The 20,007-nt window shown below is 50.8% G+C and overlaps 2 protein-coding genes across 2 annotated transcripts; one reads left to right on the plus strand and one right to left on the minus strand.

The window, feature by feature from the left end:
* Positions 1-408: 408 nt before the first annotated feature.
* On the minus strand, positions 409-10,338 carry matn4 (matrilin 4). The gene is made up of 17 exons (XM_053868973.1): positions 10,242-10,338; positions 5,113-5,227; positions 4,401-4,576; positions 4,177-4,335; positions 3,888-4,119; positions 3,686-3,808; positions 3,497-3,619; positions 3,300-3,422; positions 2,819-2,941; positions 2,371-2,493; positions 2,179-2,301; positions 1,999-2,096; positions 1,719-1,850; positions 1,478-1,652; positions 1,258-1,410; positions 931-1,035; positions 409-756 (listed from the first exon to the last, which is right to left on the minus strand). Exons 2-17 carry the CDS (start codon positions 5,192-5,194, stop codon positions 698-700), a joined length of 2,109 nt encoding a protein of 702 aa, XP_053724948.1. The 5' UTR covers positions 5,195-5,227; positions 10,242-10,338; the 3' UTR covers positions 409-697.
* On the plus strand, positions 8,771-17,832 carry rbpjl (recombination signal binding protein for immunoglobulin kappa J region-like). Its single transcript, XM_053867905.1, has 12 exons — positions 8,771-8,807; positions 10,046-10,199; positions 12,310-12,432; positions 12,494-12,564; positions 12,627-12,736; positions 13,861-14,038; positions 14,107-14,244; positions 14,468-14,580; positions 15,418-15,558; positions 15,614-15,763; positions 15,823-15,926; positions 17,017-17,832. The coding sequence occupies exons 1-12, from the start codon at positions 8,771-8,773 to the stop codon at positions 17,300-17,302; spliced, it is 1,605 nt and encodes a 534-aa protein (XP_053723880.1). The 3' UTR covers positions 17,303-17,832.
* Positions 17,833-20,007: the final 2,175 nt, after the last annotated feature.

Genomic DNA, 20,007 nt, shown 5'->3' on the forward strand with positions numbered 1-20,007 from the left:
TCAGGATGCTCCTAGAGTGACGGTAACCCATTTCTGCATTTCTGTCTTCCTACTTCCATTCATTCCAGAGATGTAAGTCCTTCTTTCAGTAACAACAGCCCCTGGAAGGATTCAGATGCTCTGAGGCACATAGCCCAGATCCAGGACAATTCTTTAAGCAAATGCCTGCAAGCATGATCACTTAACCTCCTGCCAGTGAACCAAAGCATGCACTTGTACAAAGCGTTTGCCCCCCTGGTGGGTAGTTGCTGGTACTGCCATCACTGTGACTGGCGTAAAAAAATTACAAAAATCACAAGAGCTTTAAAATTCCCTTTTTATTTTTATAAAAAATACAGAGCAATCGCAGGAGTCCATGGCGATGACATCATAGCCTCCAGCAGCTAGACAACATAAATACACGTACAAAAGCATAAATAGAGACGCCGCCGAGCCACGGTGATGTCATCATGTCAGACGATGACGTCATTGAGGTGAACTTTCCTCGTTGACACCGTCCATGTTGCTGCTCTACAGCGGCCCCTCGTGGCTGCACTGTGAATGGTTTAAAAGGTCATTTACAAAATACATGGTTTCTTAACTTTGGGTTAGCAACTGGGCAACTGAAGCCTTCAGGTTTGTCCTCAGTACAGTTTTAGATATGTAAACGAAGCTCGCAGCCTCGTCTGTCACTTCACTGCAACTCGCTGCGATGACATCACTTCCTGGAGAGAAGCTGATTCTCCAGCTGCTCCAGACGAACCGTCATAGCTGCCAGTGAGGTCAAAGTCAAGGAATCAAGACACAGACTGTACAAACACAGAGATGATGCTGTGACGCCCTCTGCCAGCTGATGAAACAAGAGTTTAACAGCAAAGCCAGGTGTAAAAGGCAGCATAAAAAAAGGATGAAGTGCCTGTGGAAACATATGACGCCACAAGTGAAGGATATGCTTCTGCGTGACCTGCTGTAGGCTGCTCATGGTAGCCTGCTGGAACTCCACCAGACTCTCACAGGCGCATGGGTCCTTCACCTCGATCTCCCCCTGACTCTCCGCTGCAACACACACGCACAAATACACAAGACTGTGGTCTCAAGTTTGAGTCAGCAGATGGAGGCAGACTACAAATAACAAGCTCACAAAGACACTGCAGGGAGATACTGTTTGGGTTAGTAGAACACTCAACGCTATAATAATATAATAGATTCAATAGTTTGGTGTCTCTCTGCTGCCTTCTGTGTCCAGGGTCAAAGCCCGGCTAGATGAGAGTGCCATACCCGGGCAGACGTTGAGCTTGAGGTTCTCTGCGATGGTGCTGATGGCACTGAAGTCGGTGGTGTAGTAGAAGTGCTTCTCCACCGGCTCTGAGGCGATCTCTCGCAGCTCGTCCTCCACCGCCTTGCCCACACCCACCGCGTACATGGTGATGCCTGCACACACCTGCGGTTACCCCCTCTGGTTCTGGATCTCACTGATGCTGAACCTCCACCTACTCACCCGCCTCCTTGGCCTTCTTGGCGTACTCTGTGATGTCGTCCTGTGAGCGTCCGTCTGTGAAGACCAACCCAATGCGTGGGATGTTCTTGCGAGCTCCCTCTGCGTCAGAGAAGCTGTTCTCCAGCATGTGCTTCAAGGCCAAGCCCGTCATGGTGCCCTTCTCCATGTACTCCACCTGTACCGGGAGACAAATAAGACAGTGAGGTCCTGAGTAGACCAGGAGCCCGTAACCTGTCTTCACCTTCATCACTGCGGCCTTGATCTCCTCGGCTGTGTGGTACATGTTAAGGGGGAACTCCGTTCTGACCCGGCTCGAGTACTGGACCAGACCCACCCTGGTCCCGTGCAGAGACACGTCCAGAGAATCCACCACCTGAAGGGCACGGGGATGGAAAGGAGGACATATGAGCACCTGAGTCACCTGCTGTCTTTCTGCTCTCAGCGCTTTTCTTAATTTTTTTTGTTTCACGTGTTCTCCACCAGAGGTCGCCCTCACCGCTGTGGCTCATCAACAGACTCACCTGATTGACGAACTTCTTCACGAGCTCGAAGTTCTGTGGACGGACGCTCTTGGAGCCGTCGATCAGGAGAACCAGGTCGATGGTGGCCGACCTGCAGGCTGAGAGAGTGGGGCCGCAACATGGTCAGCTGTGCTCTCTACAGACCAGCAGAGCCGAGGTGTGGACCAGTGCAGGACTTACTTCCGCAGCTCTTCCCGTCCTGCTGCAGCAGCTGTCCCTCGGGGCAGATGCAGTAGTAGGACCCTGGTGTGCTGACACACTGGTGCTCACAGCCGTGCTCCACGCTGTTACACATGTCCATGTCTGCAGACACACAAGTCCTAGTTACTCGTGTAGCACACGTGGACATGCGCTCACAACTCGGTCACTGACTAGTGCAGGTCTTCTTGTCTTTGTTCAGCTTGAACCCTTTGTTGCAGTCGCAGGTGAAGGCTCCAGGTGAGCTGATGCAGACCTGCTCGCAGTCATGCTTCCCATCCGCACACAGATCGATGGCTGTAGCACACACACACACACGAACAGACACACAATGGTCAATATGTTCAGTCAAATGACTCCTAGACTAGTTTGATGGCAGCAGAAGTCAAGTCAGATTCACAGAGGTCCTATAAAAGCATCATGCAGCTCGGGGGTCTTGTATCTTCGTGTGATCACGTGATCGATTTGGTGGCCAAGGATTGTTCAGGCTGAGACTCATCTAACTTCTCATAGCTCGGCTGTACGGCAAGTCATTCGTTGTGTGCATCAGGTTTCTCGTGGTGTTAGTACCGTTGATGTGTTTATTATGTTAGTGTGTTGTCGGCATGTGTGTGGGACTAACGTGTGCAGGTCCTCTGGTCCTTGTTGAGCGTGTGTCCCGGCTCACAGTCGCATCTGAAGACGCCCGGAGAGCTGATGCAGACATGCTCACAGTCGTGTTTCCCCTCAGCACACAAGTCAACGGCTGAACACACACACATCCTGGAGTGAGTTCTGTGTGTGTGTGTGTTTGCGTACATGCGCAGGCAGCCACTCAGGCAATACACTGTTATGTCGACTTCAGATTTCATGGCAGAGTACTGAAACCCATCATGACGGAATGGAATGATGATGATGGTGTTGGTGGTGATGAAGATAAATATGGTGACGATGAAAATGATTATGAAATGATTAGGACTAAATGTCCTTTTCACATCATCAGCTTTGGTGAGTTCAGGCAGGAGGAAGGAGAGAAGAGGAGAGGAGGGGAGGCGGTGCAGTTCCAGCCTCTCCAGTGTGAGTGTATCCAGCAGCCGAAAACACTTGCAGCAGGCCTCACTCACCCCGACACGACCGCCCGTCCTGCTGCAGCCTGTATCCTTCACCACAGCGACAGTGGAAGCCGTTCAGCACGCTCACGCACTCGTGCTCGCAACTGTGGTTCCCGAACGAGCAGAAGTCAATCACTGAGGAGGAGGAGAGCGCGCGTGAACATAGGACACATGGACTCGCTGAGGTCACTTCCTGTCTGGACACCGACTGCTGCAGGTTCTCTTGTCCTGGTTGAGGTGGAACCCTGCGTTACAGTCGCAGGTGAAGGCTCCAGGTGAGCTGACACACAGCTGCTCGCAGTCATGCTTCCCCTCCGCACACAGGTCAATGGCTGCAATGCATCGAGAGTTGTCACCATGGAAATAAAAAACATCACTGTTAACCCTGGTTCCCTCACCTGAGCAGGTCTTGCCGTTGGCGTCAAGCCTGTATCCGGGCAGACACAGGCAGTGGAATGACCCAGGGGAGCTCTCACAGATCTGCTCGCAGCCGTGGTCCGACTCCACGCACAGATCCACTCCTGCAGGTCACGCGACTATTGCATCATCAGGCCAGGAACATCACTTTGTTCCTGCTAACATCAAGCTACCATGGCTCACCACAGAGCTTGTCCTGGAACTGCAGACCGAACTGGTGGATCAGGTCGAAGGACTCCACCAAGTAGACATGGTCCTCGAAGGGCAGCGACGCCATCGCACGCAGTGATGTCATGTCGGCCCTAGCTACGCCCACTGCGAAGATCTCAATGCCTTTGTCCCGAGCCTCCGCCGCCACCTCAGACACCCGATCTTGGGGACGTCCGTCCGTCACGATGACCGCCACATTGGGGACCTGATGGGCCAGACGGTCCATTGTTCATGCACTCATGAGCAGGTACTATTAGCCTACCTTGGGTCTGTCTCCCTCCTCGGCGGTGAAGGCCACGTTCATCACGTATCTGATGGCAAGTCCGGTCATGGTTCCTTGAGCCAGGGGGATGATGTTGTTGATGTTCCTCACCATGGACTCCAGCGTGCTATGGGTCTTCAGCGAGAACTCGCTCCGGACCTGAACCAACAGCAGCTCAGGTCAGTGAAGAAAGTCATTGGGTCATTTTGGGTTGGGTCTCCGACCTGGCTGGAGTACTGAACCACACCCACTCGGGTGCTGTTGGGTCCAATGTCCAGAGTGTCCAGGATGTCGATCATGAACTTCCTCATGGTCTCAAACTCGTGAGGTCTGACGCTGCGGGAGCTGTCGATGAGGAAGACCAGGTCTACCGGGCCGGACTTGCACTTCTGCGCAGAACCTGGAGAGAGAATGTGGTTGGATTCGCTCACACAGAAGGTCCAGAGAAGTCCATCACATGATGAAGCACTGCTCTTCTTTGAGCATCATCCACAATCAGAATCTCCCCGGACATCTCTCCTGTGTCAGTAGATTTATGTCTCATCTCTGTTTCAGTCTCTGGACTCGACCCAAAACTCTGCAGACTGACATCTGGTCTCTTAAATCACATGAGCAGTTCTAAGTATTCTAAGAAGCTCTGTCTCTTGCCGGGCTGGTTTCAGGTTTCAGGATGAAGCAGAGGAGTCCAGACATTCCTCACACTTGTGATGGACACACGAGAAGAACCAGTGGTCTGATCGAAGGCAGGCCTCAGGTCCATTTGCTGTGAGGTCAGAGGTGGTCTGGCCCAACAGTCGTTTTCAAACATCACATCTGAGACCTTTAATGACTTCTGCAGCTCCACATCACACTTCTAATGTCAGAGGTTTGACCAGCATATGCCGTCATGGCAACGGTGCTTTTCACTCTGGCATCATCACAGAAGTTCAGACTGACCTGACCGTGGTCTGGCGCTGGTGAGGGTGGCGGCCATCAGCAACAGGAAGCAGCACAGTCCCACACTCCGTCTCATCTCCATCCTGCTCTGAGAAATGGGTCAGCGATGCTGGACCTGACCAGAGAGGAGAAACAAAAACAGGAGAGGAGAGGAGGTTTGTTCTTGTGTTGTAAAATCGCCTGCACATCTGGACAAGTTGTTGTATGCTGCTAATGTTAGCATGTTATTGTAGCATGGGAAGGCATATTAGCAAGTACAAACACGTTCACATGGAGACTCAGTTTGCATGTAGACACCTGTCTTAGCAGACACACGCTACAATGCACAAACATGCTAGCATGACCACACGCCTTAAACTGCATTTGCATGTTATCATGAGCTCATATGTTAGACAGAGGCCCATAGACTTGTGTTAGCGTGTTGTGGATTAGCATCCATCAACAAGCCAAGCTGTTAAACTGGGTCAACACACGTGGGTCAAAGGTCAAGTGCTGCCTTTCCCTGCGGAGATAAATGTGTGTGATTATGTTGTCGGGAAATTCCTGCGCGTCTAAATTGATAATAATAAGCAGCGTGTGCCACAGTGGAGCATTCCGGCTCCACCCCGCCATAAAACAGCACCCGGCAAACACCTGGTCACAAATGATTACTCCAGGGTGTGTACACATGCACATCCTGACTCTGCAAAATAAGTGATTATCATTAGGTTTCAGTTTGGTTCACAGTCCTGGTTAAGTTTAGCCATTTGTTTTGGATGGTTAAGTGTTGGGGGAGATGCTGGGGAAAGCATTGTGTCAACGGTCCTCACAAAGATAGCGCTACAAACATTTGTGTGTACCTGGTTTAGCTGAGCACCGATTCTTGAAAACTACTTGTGAGAACATTTTGCTTTGTGGGGACATTTTTCCCACAGTGTAATTCCACAATTTGAGAATGAAAAAAATGAAAATAACTAGGTCACTATAACTGGGTTTAAGTTTAGTTATGCATTTACCAGTTTGTTTTCAATGTTTACGTTCAGAGTGAGAGGCTGGAAGTCAATGAAAGGTCCCCACAAAAATTGCAGTACAAGTGTGTGTGTGTGTGTAGACCGGAGGAAGAGCTGCTCAGGTTTAGAGTGAACTATTTGTCTCCTCGCACATTCATAGATCAGAGGTAAAAAAATCTTTAAATCCTGAATTCGCTCCACTTTTCTCCAAGTTAACTGTTGAACCATCAGTACCATCCACCTCCCATCAGAACTTGAGTAAGATCCTGAAGCCCTGCCCGCTCGCTGATCTGGAACAGTCCTGCTAGTGATGTCAATAACTGAACCCTGCTGACTCCTGGACCCGGCCCCATTGGACAAGGTCCCAGTCTGGTTCTTCAGGAAGTCACCAGATGAGATTGGTCCGACAGTCGCACCTTCAGAGAGACGAATGAATGGACAGTTCACATGAGAATAACCGGGGGAGAATCGTGCCGCATGCCCCCTCCCCGCCCCACCAGGGAGAGACGGCGGCGCCAATGTTGTCGTTGGCTCAGTCCGACTGAACGGAACAGAAGCAGCTTCTGGAGAGATCTTTTTAAGTGGCGGCTGTAACAACAAACCTCTGCACTTCCTGCTCTGATCGCTGCCGCCAGGAAGGTCAAAGGTCAAACCCCAAATTTGTCATCATCTGATACCTCAGCCGGTTTGGGTCTAACCTCAGGTGAACTCTAGCTGCTCAGCCAAGCTCTGGAGGACTCACGAGGTTCATCCACTTCATGTGACCTCATGAGTCCACTTTGTCTCATGTGACTTGAGAGAGTCAGAGAAATAACCCAAATCAGGTCAGATCTGAACTGTCTGGCCACGGCACCTTCTGTTGGTGGATGAGCGTGTGATGAACGAGTAATGAATGTGTGACTGAGTGATGAAAAAGTATGTGGGGGGGTAATGACAGAGCAAGGTCTGACAGAGTGAGGTCTGACAGCGATGAAGCGGTGATGGTGACTGGGTGATTTAGGAGTCAGAGAGTGTTGAAAAAGAGTGAGGAACGAGAGATGGAGGTGTAATCACAGAGTATTGATGAAGTGATGAGGGAATGACCGAGTGATGAAAGAGTGATGGAGCTATGAAGGAGTGCTGAAGCTATCAAGGGTTGCTGGAGGAGTAACAGAGAGATGAGGGAGGAGTCATGGAGTGATGCTGGAGAGATAACTACATGACAGAAAGATGAAAGAGTGATGGAGGACAGATGGAGTGACAAAGTGATCGAGGAGAGATCAAGGTGTGATGAAGTGATGAGCAATGACAGAGTGATAGAGAGATGAAAGACACTTGGAGAAGAGACATTAAGGCATGACCAAGTGATGTAATAGAGATGGAGATAGCAGAGCATTAATGAATGAAATATTGACCTAAATAAATAAGTTATGGAAGAGTGAAAAGGAGTAATGGAGAAGGGATGAAGGATAGAGAGATGAACGATTCATGGAGTGATGGAGAAGAGATGACGCAGTGGCGAAGGAAAATGTCACTTGTGTACTCATAGCAAAGAGACAGTATTGTGAGCAGAACTCACTCCTCTCTCAAAACAAGATTCGAGTCGTGGAGTGGACACTCACCCTGATCTAGAAGGCCAGACGTAATGGATCTCATGCATGTCAGAGTTGCAGTGAGAACATCTGCTGGTCTGAACTCAGCAGAAAAAAAAAAATGTGCGAAAGATCGTCTGTCTTCTTCACCTTGATGACTAACGCAGACTCGAGAAGCCGAGTCGTTTCCCAGAAATACCGACATGTCCTTGAAGCTCCTGCTTCACTGATGAATCTTTCTGTGGTCATTTTTCAACAAACAAGTCGACTTGAATATTGATATGATATGAAAGTGACTTGAGTGTTTAACTCTACACTTTTGTCCAAGTGGGGCGCTACCATGAATATCCTCCAACTTCAGATGTTGGGTCCAGGTTCTTCACGACAGTCAAGGCCTGTGAGTTAAACCCATGACGGTGACGTTGTGTTCATGTCCACCAGAGGGCTCACCAGAGCAGAGAACGATGTATTGTTTGTGCATGTGTGAGTGTGGGAAACCTTCAGCCCAGGACCAGGTGAACACACATCTGAGATACAGTAGTGTAAACACACACATACATCAGAGTTCTGACAGTACATGCCACCGTCACGACTCCTCGTCCACTGAACCATCACAATACAGACCGGACCCACTCAACCAGGAGGTCCAGATGAGTGTCTGCGGGCTCTAAGTCCAGGTGGGTTTCTCGATAGATAGTCCAGATCCAGGTTCTTCTTCTACAATGGGTCGTTTTATGGTGGTCACTAAGGGATTCCACATGATCAGTAGTTCTCTAACGGTGGTCCAGGCCTGCTGTGGGGTTACTGTGGTATAGTCAGGTGAGCGCCAGGTCATGGTAACACAAGGCCCCGATCACATGATCAGACTGTGCTGTCATTAGGATCCATACTCTGCATCATGTGACATCATTTGAGTTTGCTACAGGTGGAATTTTTCTGGACCTTCAGCAGGTGGACCCACCCGAAGGCCGGTTGGGACTCAGTAGACGTGTCTCAGCTAACGTGTCTCTGACGTGCTGGTGCGAAGCGTGCTTCAGAGTTTTGACCAACAACGCTCCGTCCCTTGCCAGCAGCACAACCAGCAGCTCTTCAGGCACAATGGCCGAAACCAACCACGTGGAGGTGCCACATGACGGTGAGATCAACAATTCATTTGAGCAGAACTCAGAAGAGTTTGACGAACTCGCATCGTTGTGGAATACTACGTTTTCGTCTGCTATATATATATTTTTTACCTTCCCCCCCTACAAGTTTTCCCACCAACTTTTTTATTTCTTGATGTCAGACCTGCAGAACTCCACGTGGTTTTTGATTTGATGATTTTGTAGCTCACCGCAGCAAGCACTGCACCTCGCAACTCTTAGCTTAACTCTGAAGGCCAGTTGTGTAGCAGCAACGTCACTGCAGCGTAAACAGTCAACAAATAGAACCGTCGTTCTCACGTGAGTCAGAGGAGTCCTGCACTGGCCAGACTTGACTGTCTTCCTTCTTCAAGTTTGCATCTCAAAATGAAGTGGTCTTCAGAACTGTTCTGGCAGTTGCCGGCTCTCATCCCATGAGCTCATCAGCTCGTGACCCCAGATACCCATCCTATGACCTGCAGCGGGGTCCCGACCCAGAGCTTGACACCTGCTGACAGCTGAGTGACACTCGAGCTGCGCGATGGCGCTGCGGCGCAGACGCCTTGTCTGCCGTTTTGCTCAGACTCCATTAGTTATCTGTACAAATCAGAACCGGGTCTGTGCTGCCCTGCATCCGTGGACATCTGTCTGCCCTTCAGACAGTCGTTGTTGCTGTTTAAAACCAGCTTGACCTGGAGACAGGCTCTGACTGGACGCCTGGCCCCAGAGTGACACCTGACCGAATAGATCAGAGGTTCTGTTGAGGTCCAACATACTACCAACATACATCGGCTGCACGGATGATGTGGAGGATGTTCTGGAGACAACTGAACCGTCATGCAACATCCAGATGGGGTCCTGGAGATTGGGTCGAGAGGGAACCACACACATACAGCAGGTGACAAGAGGCATTCCAGAAGAGGACAAGAATCTTCTCATGGTCTCAGCAGCAGCTTTTGAACATTCCAGAGTTCTGCTCCTCAATACTTCCTTTCATCTTCCGCACGCAAGCGTCACCTCCAGTCAACCAGGGAGAGCCCGGGCCTCCTCACCCTCCTCACCCACCCAGAGCTCAGGGCACATACAAGCGCCACAAAACGTCCTCTCGCTGTAGCCCAGACCTCGTGATGGCGATCGCTTTATTTGCCATCCACCTGTCACAAAAGTGTTTGCTACCCGTCTACGACGTCAGAGGAGAGTGTACCGCGATTCCAGATTAATTAATTAACCGATCAGTCCGGACACTGACGTCACTCCCCTGAACCATCAGACTCCTCCGCGCACCAGGCGAGACTCACGCCGCTCTCCGGCTTCCCTCACCCGGACTCCGCGGAGCCGCTGAGCCCGCTCTTTCACCTGGGGACTCTGCTGGCTGGACGCGACCCGCCGGGGACCGGATGGGACAGGTAACGCTCACACACACACACGTGGACAAAACGAGCGCTTACTTTAAATAGTCTTCGATGGTGCCTTGACGGACGATGATGGTGAGTTCACGGACCCCGTAGATGCGTCCCGAAGTCTCTTGTCTGACCTCGGTGCTTCTCTCAAGTGGAATGAGGAGGGGAGGGCTGCAGCAGGTATTAAGATGCCAGCAGAAATATTTGGGAGGGCAGATCACCCCCACCCCACCTCACGCCACCCCACCCCTTCACCACACACTCACACTGAGGAGGTGCGGTTCATCTGTCTCATAATCGTTCTGAGGTTCTACCTGACGTGACACCAGACAGACTCCAGTTTTAGTGACTGAAGAGTCCCGGGGTCAGACCCAGTTCTCTTCTTCACCCTGGTCTGGGATCTTCTTTTGGCAACATATGGGTGACTGAATGATCAAAACTAATCAGTAGGCAGGATTTCTCTCCGAGACAAGTTCAAGAAAAAAAAAAAAAATCACAAAACGGAACAATCACACGTTCACTCACACATGGACTCACACATGGACTCACACAGACCCACACACTCTCACTCACATGCAGACTCACTCTCTCTCTGTCTCTCTCCATCTCTCGAAACACACAAATTCACACACTTTCACACAGACCGACATTCATAGGTTTGGTTAGCTATTTTTGTGAGGACCTCTCATTGGCATACTCACCCTTAACTTAACTATCCCAAATAAACTACTTTTACCTATGCTATAGCCCTGTAAACCTTGTGAGAACAGTCAGAAATGTCCTCACCAGAAGCCAACCAGTGGCTTGACAAGACCTGGTACTCACAAGTATGGCAAAATATGCCTACCTCCACTTAGAGACTCCGTCACGAACACACACACTATCTTTGTACAACTGACTTTCATGCTTTCCCCAGCCTCTCAACCTTGGACTCTAAACCAAACCTAAAGCCGACTGTCATGAACCAGTTATTTTGAAGTTTTAATCCTTAAACTGAGGCATAACTTCATGGCGACCAGAAAAAATGTCCCCACAAGTATAGCGAAACGGGGTATGCACAATCTCACACACTCACTCTCAGACCCGCACGCTTTCACACAGACGAGACTTCTCCAAGTTACAAAGAGACAAAGCAGCTTTCACCCCGGCTCTCTGAGGACGTAGAGGAAGCAGATCTGACCACTTCGGCGTCAGGAAATACTGGACTTGGCTCACTTTCACGTAACAGTCCTTGTGAACACACGTTAGGGATCCTTCACTCGCACACCATCACTCATTCTCTCACTTCACTCGCACTCTGTCACTCCTCGATGGTTTCTGAGTCACACTGAGACGTTTGTTCATGTGGAGTTGTGGGATGAAGCTGTTTCTGGGTCTGAGAAGCGCAGGCTCCGTTTGAGGATGATCATGTGACCGTCAGTTGGAGGTAGTCAGGTGCTCAGTTAACATTTCTTCATCATCTGAGCAAATGCACAAGTTCAATTACAAGAATTATCTACCTGCCTTAAAGCAGGGAGGTAGATAATTCACTCTGGCACAGGAACCTCAGAGGATCCCTCTGACAGAGCAGAAGTGAAGACTGAATTCACTGAGGACGAGTGATGTGAGTGTTGATGGCAGGCCAGAGAGGTCACTCGGGAGGAGAGTTGTTGGTCAACTGAGTTTCCCGCATTGACAAACCCTTCACAAGTTAAAGTGCCGCGTCATCAGAACTGTGAAGGGAACGTCGTGGCTCCGTCCAGCCGGAATGCCCCGCCCCTTCTGCCCCTCGCACCCTCCTTACTTCCTCAGTTCGTGTCCTGGGTGTGAAATACCAGAGGGTCCAAGATCCTGACCCACTGACCCATGACCTCTGAGGGTCTAAATGAGTCGGCACTGGCACCCTGGTGACTGCGCCCCCCTTCTCCCGAACAGACAAGTGTGAACCCGACAGAAGGCGCTCAGGAGGGCCTGAGGACCAAACCAGAGTGATCAGACATCATCAGTTTGCTTGAAGTTCTGGTATCAACCCATCATCCGGTGATGTCACTTGTGAAGGTTTTGAATGCTCTGAGAAGACGTGCTGAACATTCAGCTTTGTGTTTGTGATGGAAGGATTCTGGTTCTGCGCCGGCAGGAGGTCCAACACTGGACTGGAGTTTGGTGGGAGCAGAGACACCAGACGAGAAGCTCATGAGGACCAAACGGTCGTCATCCTTCATGCCAAAGTGGCACAGAAGTCGTACGGGAACGAGAAGAGGTGAGGGTGGAGTCATAGTGTCATGTCGACCACTGCAGCATCGTCCAGTGTTCCTCTGCAGGTTCTTCTGTCCTCCTCCATGCGTCTACATCCGAGGTCCCGGCTGGAGGATCTCACAGGAGCACTTGAGTGGTGAGTCTTCATCATTATCATCATCATCATCATCATCTGATCCACCTGCGTTTCCTCGCCAGTGTCAGGCGACACAGTCCAGCGAGTGTCGGGCTACATGTGTCTGGACAGCTGTGGCCAGTCTCAGTCCGAGTCCTTCAAGCTGGTGTTTGATGAGCAACCGGACTCTCGGGTGAGAGCCTAGATGCTGACCACGATAAGGCTGGAACAGGAACTGTGTTATAGGTGTGAGGGAAGTTTCCTTCAGGTACGCCAGGCTCCTCACCTGCTCTAGTTAACAGTACTCTGATACGAACTCCTTGGGACTGAGGATACGTGTCAGTGTCAGCAGTCACACCCTTCTTCATGTTCCCTCCAATGAGGTTGAAGCATGTCACTCACTGTGTAGAGTCAGTGACATCAGTGGTTCTGGTTCTCCTGGGGTTCACTGATACACTGTCTGCCCCACTGAGCTGAACTTGGACTCAAAGAACATTTGACTGGAAAGAGTTGCACTCTTCTCCATCAGGTGAGACCCCCTGCAGAGGGGCCACGCAACTCATGCCACCAATGGAGATCGCTGTGCTGCTCCTGTGACTCAAGACCAAAAAACTTGCTTGACTTATGTTCACTGTAATCCCTGCAAACACCTAGCTATGCCTGCTCCCTGCGAGCCCCAGCAGCTGGGACCTGCTCGGCTGACAGGCTGGTATTCAGGGAACGTGAATGAGCGCCAAGTCCGGATGAAAAAACTTCTCTTTGACGGATCCAGAAGCTAATACATTGGTACATGATGAGTCTGGCCGCCACCCAGTTGGACCCAAGTGCCTGATGACTGTCGACAGCCAAGTCCACCAGAGAAGTGTTGATCCTTGTGAGTCCGGTGGACCAGAACTGAAGTTCTAATAGTTTTTCTCTGGAGCAGAACCTGACCAGTGTTTATGTAGAGTTAATGAATCTTGGATGATTGACAGGCCATCCAGACCTGGAGTAGGAGGTGGTGGTTTCAGGGGTGGGGAGCGGCACTTGGGATCTTTGCCTCTCAGTACTCTGGTTTCCTCCCACAGTCCTGGCTAGCTAGTGCTAGAGTGACTAGAGTGGAAGTGAATATGGATAAAGATGGCTGGACAGGGAGGGTGAGGTGGGGCATGCAATGCACCTCTGTTGTGTGTGTGTGTGTGTGTGTGTGTGTGAGAAAGTCACACAGTCACATAAGAGTGTTTGTCCAGACGAGACTTTACTGCACTCCAGTGTTGACCTGACAAACTGTGTGTGTGTGTTGTTCCGTCCTGTATCTGGTCTCCTGTGTCCTGACAGCAGGCCTTTGCCTGCTCCAAGTCCCTCTTCATCTCGGACCAGGACAAAAGGAAACACTTCCGGCTGCTGCTGCAGCTCTTCCTCGGAAGCAGACAGGAAGTGGGGACGTTCCAGAGCCGGATGATCAAGGTCATCTCCAAACCTTCCCAGAAAAGACAGTCCATGAAGAACGCTGACCGTGAGTGCCCTATGGCCAGGACCAGGTCTCGGGCAGGTATCGCTGACTCACATGACAATTGTGTCCAGTCTGCATCTCGTCCGGCTCCAGAGTGGCTCTGTTCAATCGCCTTCGCTCACAGACGGTCAGCACTCGCTACCTCTCGGTGGACGGCCACGCCTTCATCGCCAGCTCCCGACAGTGGACGCCGCTCGCCATCACGCTCGGTGTGTGTTCCTACAAGTGCCATCACACTGCAGTCGGATGAGCTGTCAGCTTGTTTGTTTAACACACAAATTCAGACCTCCCACCACCAGGTTGACCCCCATGCACTAGTGAGGACTCACCTCGGACTCAACCCACACTCTAATCTGAAGGCGCTGACACACTCACACACAAACAGAAATTAACTGTGTATATGTGTGTGTGTGTGTGTGTGTGTGTATTCAGTGCCAGAGCAGCGCGAGGATCAAGGGAACTTTGTGCTCAGCGAAGGCTTCATCTGCTACGGGTGTGTGGTCCAGTTGGTGTGTACCGAGTCAGGAGTCTCCCTGCCGCCACTGGTAATGCACAGAGACACGCTCAGACACACAAACACACATATGCTGATTGTAGCGTTGCACACTCAGTATTTGGGTCACTAAAGGTACAGTCAGTAAAATGTGACACAAACCTGTCCATGACTCGCACGTGGAGTCCCAGGATGAGTCATTTGTTTTGTTTGACACAATGTGACCAGCAGAGGGCGTAATGTGAGTCAAAATTCTAGAACTCAGGTGACTCAGTAGGTCGTGAGCTTGACTCAGTCTGACGCAGTGACTCCTCCAGCCCAGCTGCCCCAGTGTCACTTCCTTCACTCAGAGTCAGAGTCAAGGATGATGCTGGTCAGTGTCCAGCTGTTTTGAAATATCCAGGAGAATTGAAGTCTGTCATGCAAGAGACTGGGGTCCTCACCTCTGGGTTCGTCCGTGTTCCCTGAGTTTGCCTCTCTGGTAGAGGGATGCAAGGTTCTTCTGTCAGACCCTGGGCTGCTGAGTCAGCTTCACAGTGGATCTTCTGGTGTCTTCTGGGGCCCCAGACCTCCGGAAGACTCGCTGAGTCGCTTCCTCCTGTGAGCTGCGGTCCACAGTGAAAACATGAATCCTGCTGAGCTTCGGGTGTGAGGAGATCTCTGACAAGGACTTTTGTTTCTTCATGGAGTGCGGAGAAGAGCTGACTTCTGTTCTCCGTGTTTCCTGTGTGGAGTGGTCCATATGTTTCAGAGCCATAAGGTGTTCTCACATGCGCTGCTGTCCACACACTAAACCACAAAAGACCTGCCTAGTGCAGAACGTTCTTGTTGCATCTAATTCTCTGGAGCTCTTCTCAGATGCTGACAGTGTCATGAACTTCCTCGATAGGTGATCCGTAAGGTGAACAAGCAACACGCCATCCTGGATGTGGATGAGCCCGTGTCTCAGCTGCACAAGTGCGCCTTCGAGTTCCGGGACACGCCAGGTGTCTACTTGTGCCTGTGCAACGACTCCATCGTCCGCCATCAGGTGAGACTCCTTCTTTTAGCTCCTCCTCCTTTGACCATCCATGTCCTCCGTCCAGACCTCGTCCAGAGAACCCAGCCGGGCTGTCCTGAACGACGGTTCCTGCTGGACCATCATTGGAGTTGAAGCAGTGGAGTTCACCTTCAACCAGGGGCCCACCTGCATCGAGACCCCCATTAGCCCTTTCCCAGTTGTCTCCAGTCTGGAGGTCAGTTGGTGTTGCCAGAAGAAGGTCATCGGATGTTGACCTGGTGTCACTGTTCTCAGGTGAGCGGAGGAGGTCACGTCGCCACACTGGAGCTGATCGGGGAGAACTTCACTCCTCACCTGTCCGTCTGGTTCGGCAACTGTGAAGCTGAGACCTTGTTCAAGTGAGTCGAGGAGAGCGGTGGAGGTCTGGAGGTGACCGTCAGGATTTGGGTCAGTCGCATGGTTACGCAACACGGCAGGAGCTCCAGGGGGAGCTTTTACAAGCCTCTGCTCTCAGACTGGCTCACTCTTTATTGGAGGCCACAAAGTCTTTAATTTGGACCTGACTGCACAGCTGGTACCTGTCGCCCGGGCCGACACCGACAATCAGTCTCAATAATAAAAAGAGGCGGAGATCCTGAGGGGATCCTCACCCAGAACCATTGGAGTACTTGTTCCTCTCCTGGCTGAGAGCCTTTGCTCCATGCTGCTCTGTGGCAGGTACTGCTGAGGTGCCTGGAAACATTGTCACCACTAGATGGCGCTTTCTGCACTATAAGCTGGGACAATGAACTAATATTTCATACAAACATCATATTACTTCTAAACCACTTATTCAGACACAGAATCATGAGGCCTCTTCAGCCCTTCACTGCAGAGATGAGGTTCTGAAAAGATCTCAGGAGGTCTTTAACAGTGGGAAGAGCTTGGTCCTCTCACCAGGAGGACAGGATCCCGGTTGCTATGGTCCAGCTGGGAAGAACTCAAAATCTTCCCCGATGGCTCGTCCACCTGACTTGCTGATGTCAATAGGGGAAAGATCACCGCCCAACGGTGGACCTTCATTCACGTCAGACCTCCTGCTGCCTGGAGTCTCAGGTTCTGAGCAGGAGTTCCGCTCACGTCAGGATTCCAGCAGAAGTGCTGAGTCTACTGGGCCGGGTCCGTGCCCCTCTGAGAGTCCACAAAGACTTGCTTGTGCCAGAACCTGCAGCCAATTAGGAACCCGATCCCCTGGCGGTGGTCCACGACCTGCTCGCATCCACAAAAGACCATTCAAGGTCTCTGTGGCTGCTGGTTTTCCCGCCCACCACAGCACCCGCTTTAGTCTGAGACTGCTGAACTGAGACCAGCCGGTGTCATTCAGCGGTGGACATCACACATTATGACCTCCAGGTGGTCTCCTCAGTAGAACTGGGATCGTCAAACCTGTGTGGGGAACGTGGACCTACTATTAGAGCCAGTCCATCATCAACATCTGTGTCTCAGCAGGTCCTCCAGGGCTCTGCTCTGCGTGGTCCCTGACGTGTCCGTCTTGAGCAGCATCTCGCTGCGCCGCGTCCTGACCGTGCCGTTGACCCTCATCCGTGCGGACGGCCTGATCTACCGGACGACCTTCAGCTTCACCTTCACGCCAGAGCTGCTGCCACCGACTCCCGCTCAGACCAACCTGAGTTCAGAGGAGCGTAGAGAGGGGGCCCAGGAGGATGACGTCCTGCTGGAGACCATCCACCAGGAGTTCACTCGAGCAAACTACCACCTCTTCATGCAGAGCTAGACCCCTGGACAGGCCACTGACCACTGCTCTGAGACCTGTGCTGAACTTTAGCTTTGTGGAACATCAGCTGTGTTTGCAGAGAGCATGTGACAGCTGTGTGAGCACCGCTGCCATTTCATGTTGTAACTTATTTAAATTTTATATTCATGACCAGTGGAGGCCAGTCAACTGTGTCTGGATATGAGTGAGATTCAGCTACATCAGTTTTTCATCATCACTTCTAGTTATAAGTGATACACAGACATGAGCTACTTGAGCTACATCAGCACATCTCCTACATTAGCGCTTCAGCTACATTGGCACTTGAGATAAATGGCCACTTCAGTCACATTAGCTATCAGCTAGTGTAACTCCTCTGCTACATTAGTGCTTCAGCTTAATTTCCACATCAGATTCATGACTGCTTCAGTTATATTAGCACGCAAGCTACAGTAGCCCTTTGGCAGATGTACTGATGGGACAGATCGTGTTGCTGTCCCAAGGGTGATGTGATGTATGTGATGATGTAAACCGAAATTAATACACTTTCATAAAAGTTTGTTAGCTTCGTGATGTCTTACGCTGTGTTTGTCTGTCTGAACTTTGAATGCATAGTAACCAAAGTTATGGATGGAGTTGGATGAAAAGTTCAAACAAATGTTTCAATTTTAGGAGTGATCCGGATCACTCCTGGAATTTTATTTTAAAGATTCTTCAGGATCATGCCAAATTATTTGTTTTTTAAGGATGCTTGCTGGGGGTGGATGGAAGTGGCCCGGCAGAGGTTGACGCTCTCTGAGTGCTTTTCTAGTTTTGTCTTTACCCGGCACGTGCTTCCAGGACTCGAACGGTGTAACAAGGCCCCTGTTGTTGCAGTCGAACACATGGAGGATCAGTTTGGGCACTTGGGACCGTGTGATCTGGGGAACAAACGCTAGACTTGTGGTCTGGGCTAGTGAGGCGAGACTTGATCACTGAAGCCTGACCGGACCTCCCGGGCTGCTTGCATTGTTTCTCTGACCGAGTTATATAACATTACCATGTCACCTGACTCAAAAGGATGCAAGTCCCACTTTTAGAATCAAATGAACTGGTTCACATTGGCGTCCTGCCCCCTTTGTGGACCACATCAGGGTTGATGTAGCCCAGATCTGGCAGCAAGTCGCTTTGGAAGTTCACACTTCAGTTTCAAGTCTCGACTCATTGTGGGCTCAAGGCACTGAAACAACTCGACGCCTCAATCACTTTGCACAAGCTGCTGTTGACTATTACTCAAGGTGGAATTGACCTGACGAATAAGTTCAAGTCATGCTGATGTGCTCACATCGAGTCATGTTCAAAAAATGAAGTAGTTTTGGACATGATCAGGTGAAGTGATCTGAGTCAGCTACTCGCGACATGGAGTAACGTTCTATTGAGGGGATTCGAGTCTGTTGACTCAGGTCAAATCATGGGACTGCTGAGAGTTACATGCAACTGGAGAAGTTAGATTGCCACATGTCTTTTGTCCAGACTGAGGTGAAGACCTGACCTCTGATCTCTGGACTAGGAAGATCTTGACACCTTCATTCATAGGTGAAGGGATGATGATGAGTTCTGTTCTCTTCAGAAGTCCAGGACTCGGGTCCATGAAGAGTTTCATTGGCGTCAACATGTGAATCTGGGCCGTTCCAAATTATTAGTGAGGTGGAGGCTAACCAGGTTCTGATCATCCTGGAAGTCTAGACTGGAGGACTCTGTGCCTGGAGCTCCAGGTTGAACTCGAACCACTGTTGTGATCTGGTTTGCATTCCTGGACTCAGTACCTAGATCTGGACCTGGGCCAGTGTCAGTTCCTCTGAGGGTAACGGAAACGCGTGTCCCTCACGTGTCCCTCTTCCTGTACCGGTCCGACCTGCGGTTAACCACACAAACAGGACCTGCCCAGGTCCACAATCTGGATGTCTTTTGTGCAGCTCAAACTTCAAACCGAGTCTCACGTGACCCGAACGCTGATGCCCAACAGCGTCTCCCTGCTGTTGAAGGACGCTCGAATGAAAGGAGTCATTCTTCTCTCCAATGCAGTAACACCACTTCATTCATGCCCAGACCCTGCTGCACCCCAGCTCCCTGGTCCCCCCCTCTCACTCACACAAGTCCTGTTGTGACCCACCAAGTCTATTAGTCTCACGTGTCTACTAGTCTAGTATTGTGAATCCTCTCTCGTACTGAGTCTTTAGAGTCTGGTTCATGAGTGGTGACCTGAAGAAAAATGAATTAATCGCTCTGTTGGGTTTTTCTCTTACACAAGTCAAAGGAGTCCAGGCCAAGTGGGACACAGAAGGACTGTTGGCTTGCACCCCCAAGAGACCATGATGTTGGTCAAGATTTTGACCCTGGAGGACCACAGTGGGGCCCAACCTTCAGATGAGTCGAGCCAGCATCCATCAGCGTAGACTTTTATCTTGTCATCAGAACTCCTGGGCAGAGCTGCACTGGTCTTCTGGATTCTGGTCCTCCAGCTGCGCTGCTGACAGGAGGCGTCACTGAGGAATCTGCCTTAGAACAAACGGACCTGGACGCAGATCAGGACCTCAGGCGGAATGTTAATGACCTGGGATCAGAAGCAGCTGAAACAAAGGTTGGACTCTGATGATGGTTCTGTAAAGTCAGGCCCATTAACCGACTTGTCAGGTGAAGGACGGACCAGAACTATCAAGAGTAATGTGTGACAGAAGCAGAGCGGA

The sequence above is a fragment of the Synchiropus splendidus genome, chromosome 6 (genome assembly GCF_027744825.2).
Source record: "Synchiropus splendidus isolate RoL2022-P1 chromosome 6, RoL_Sspl_1.0, whole genome shotgun sequence".
In the NCBI taxonomy this organism is placed as follows: Eukaryota; Metazoa; Chordata; class Actinopteri; order Syngnathiformes; family Callionymidae; genus Synchiropus; species Synchiropus splendidus.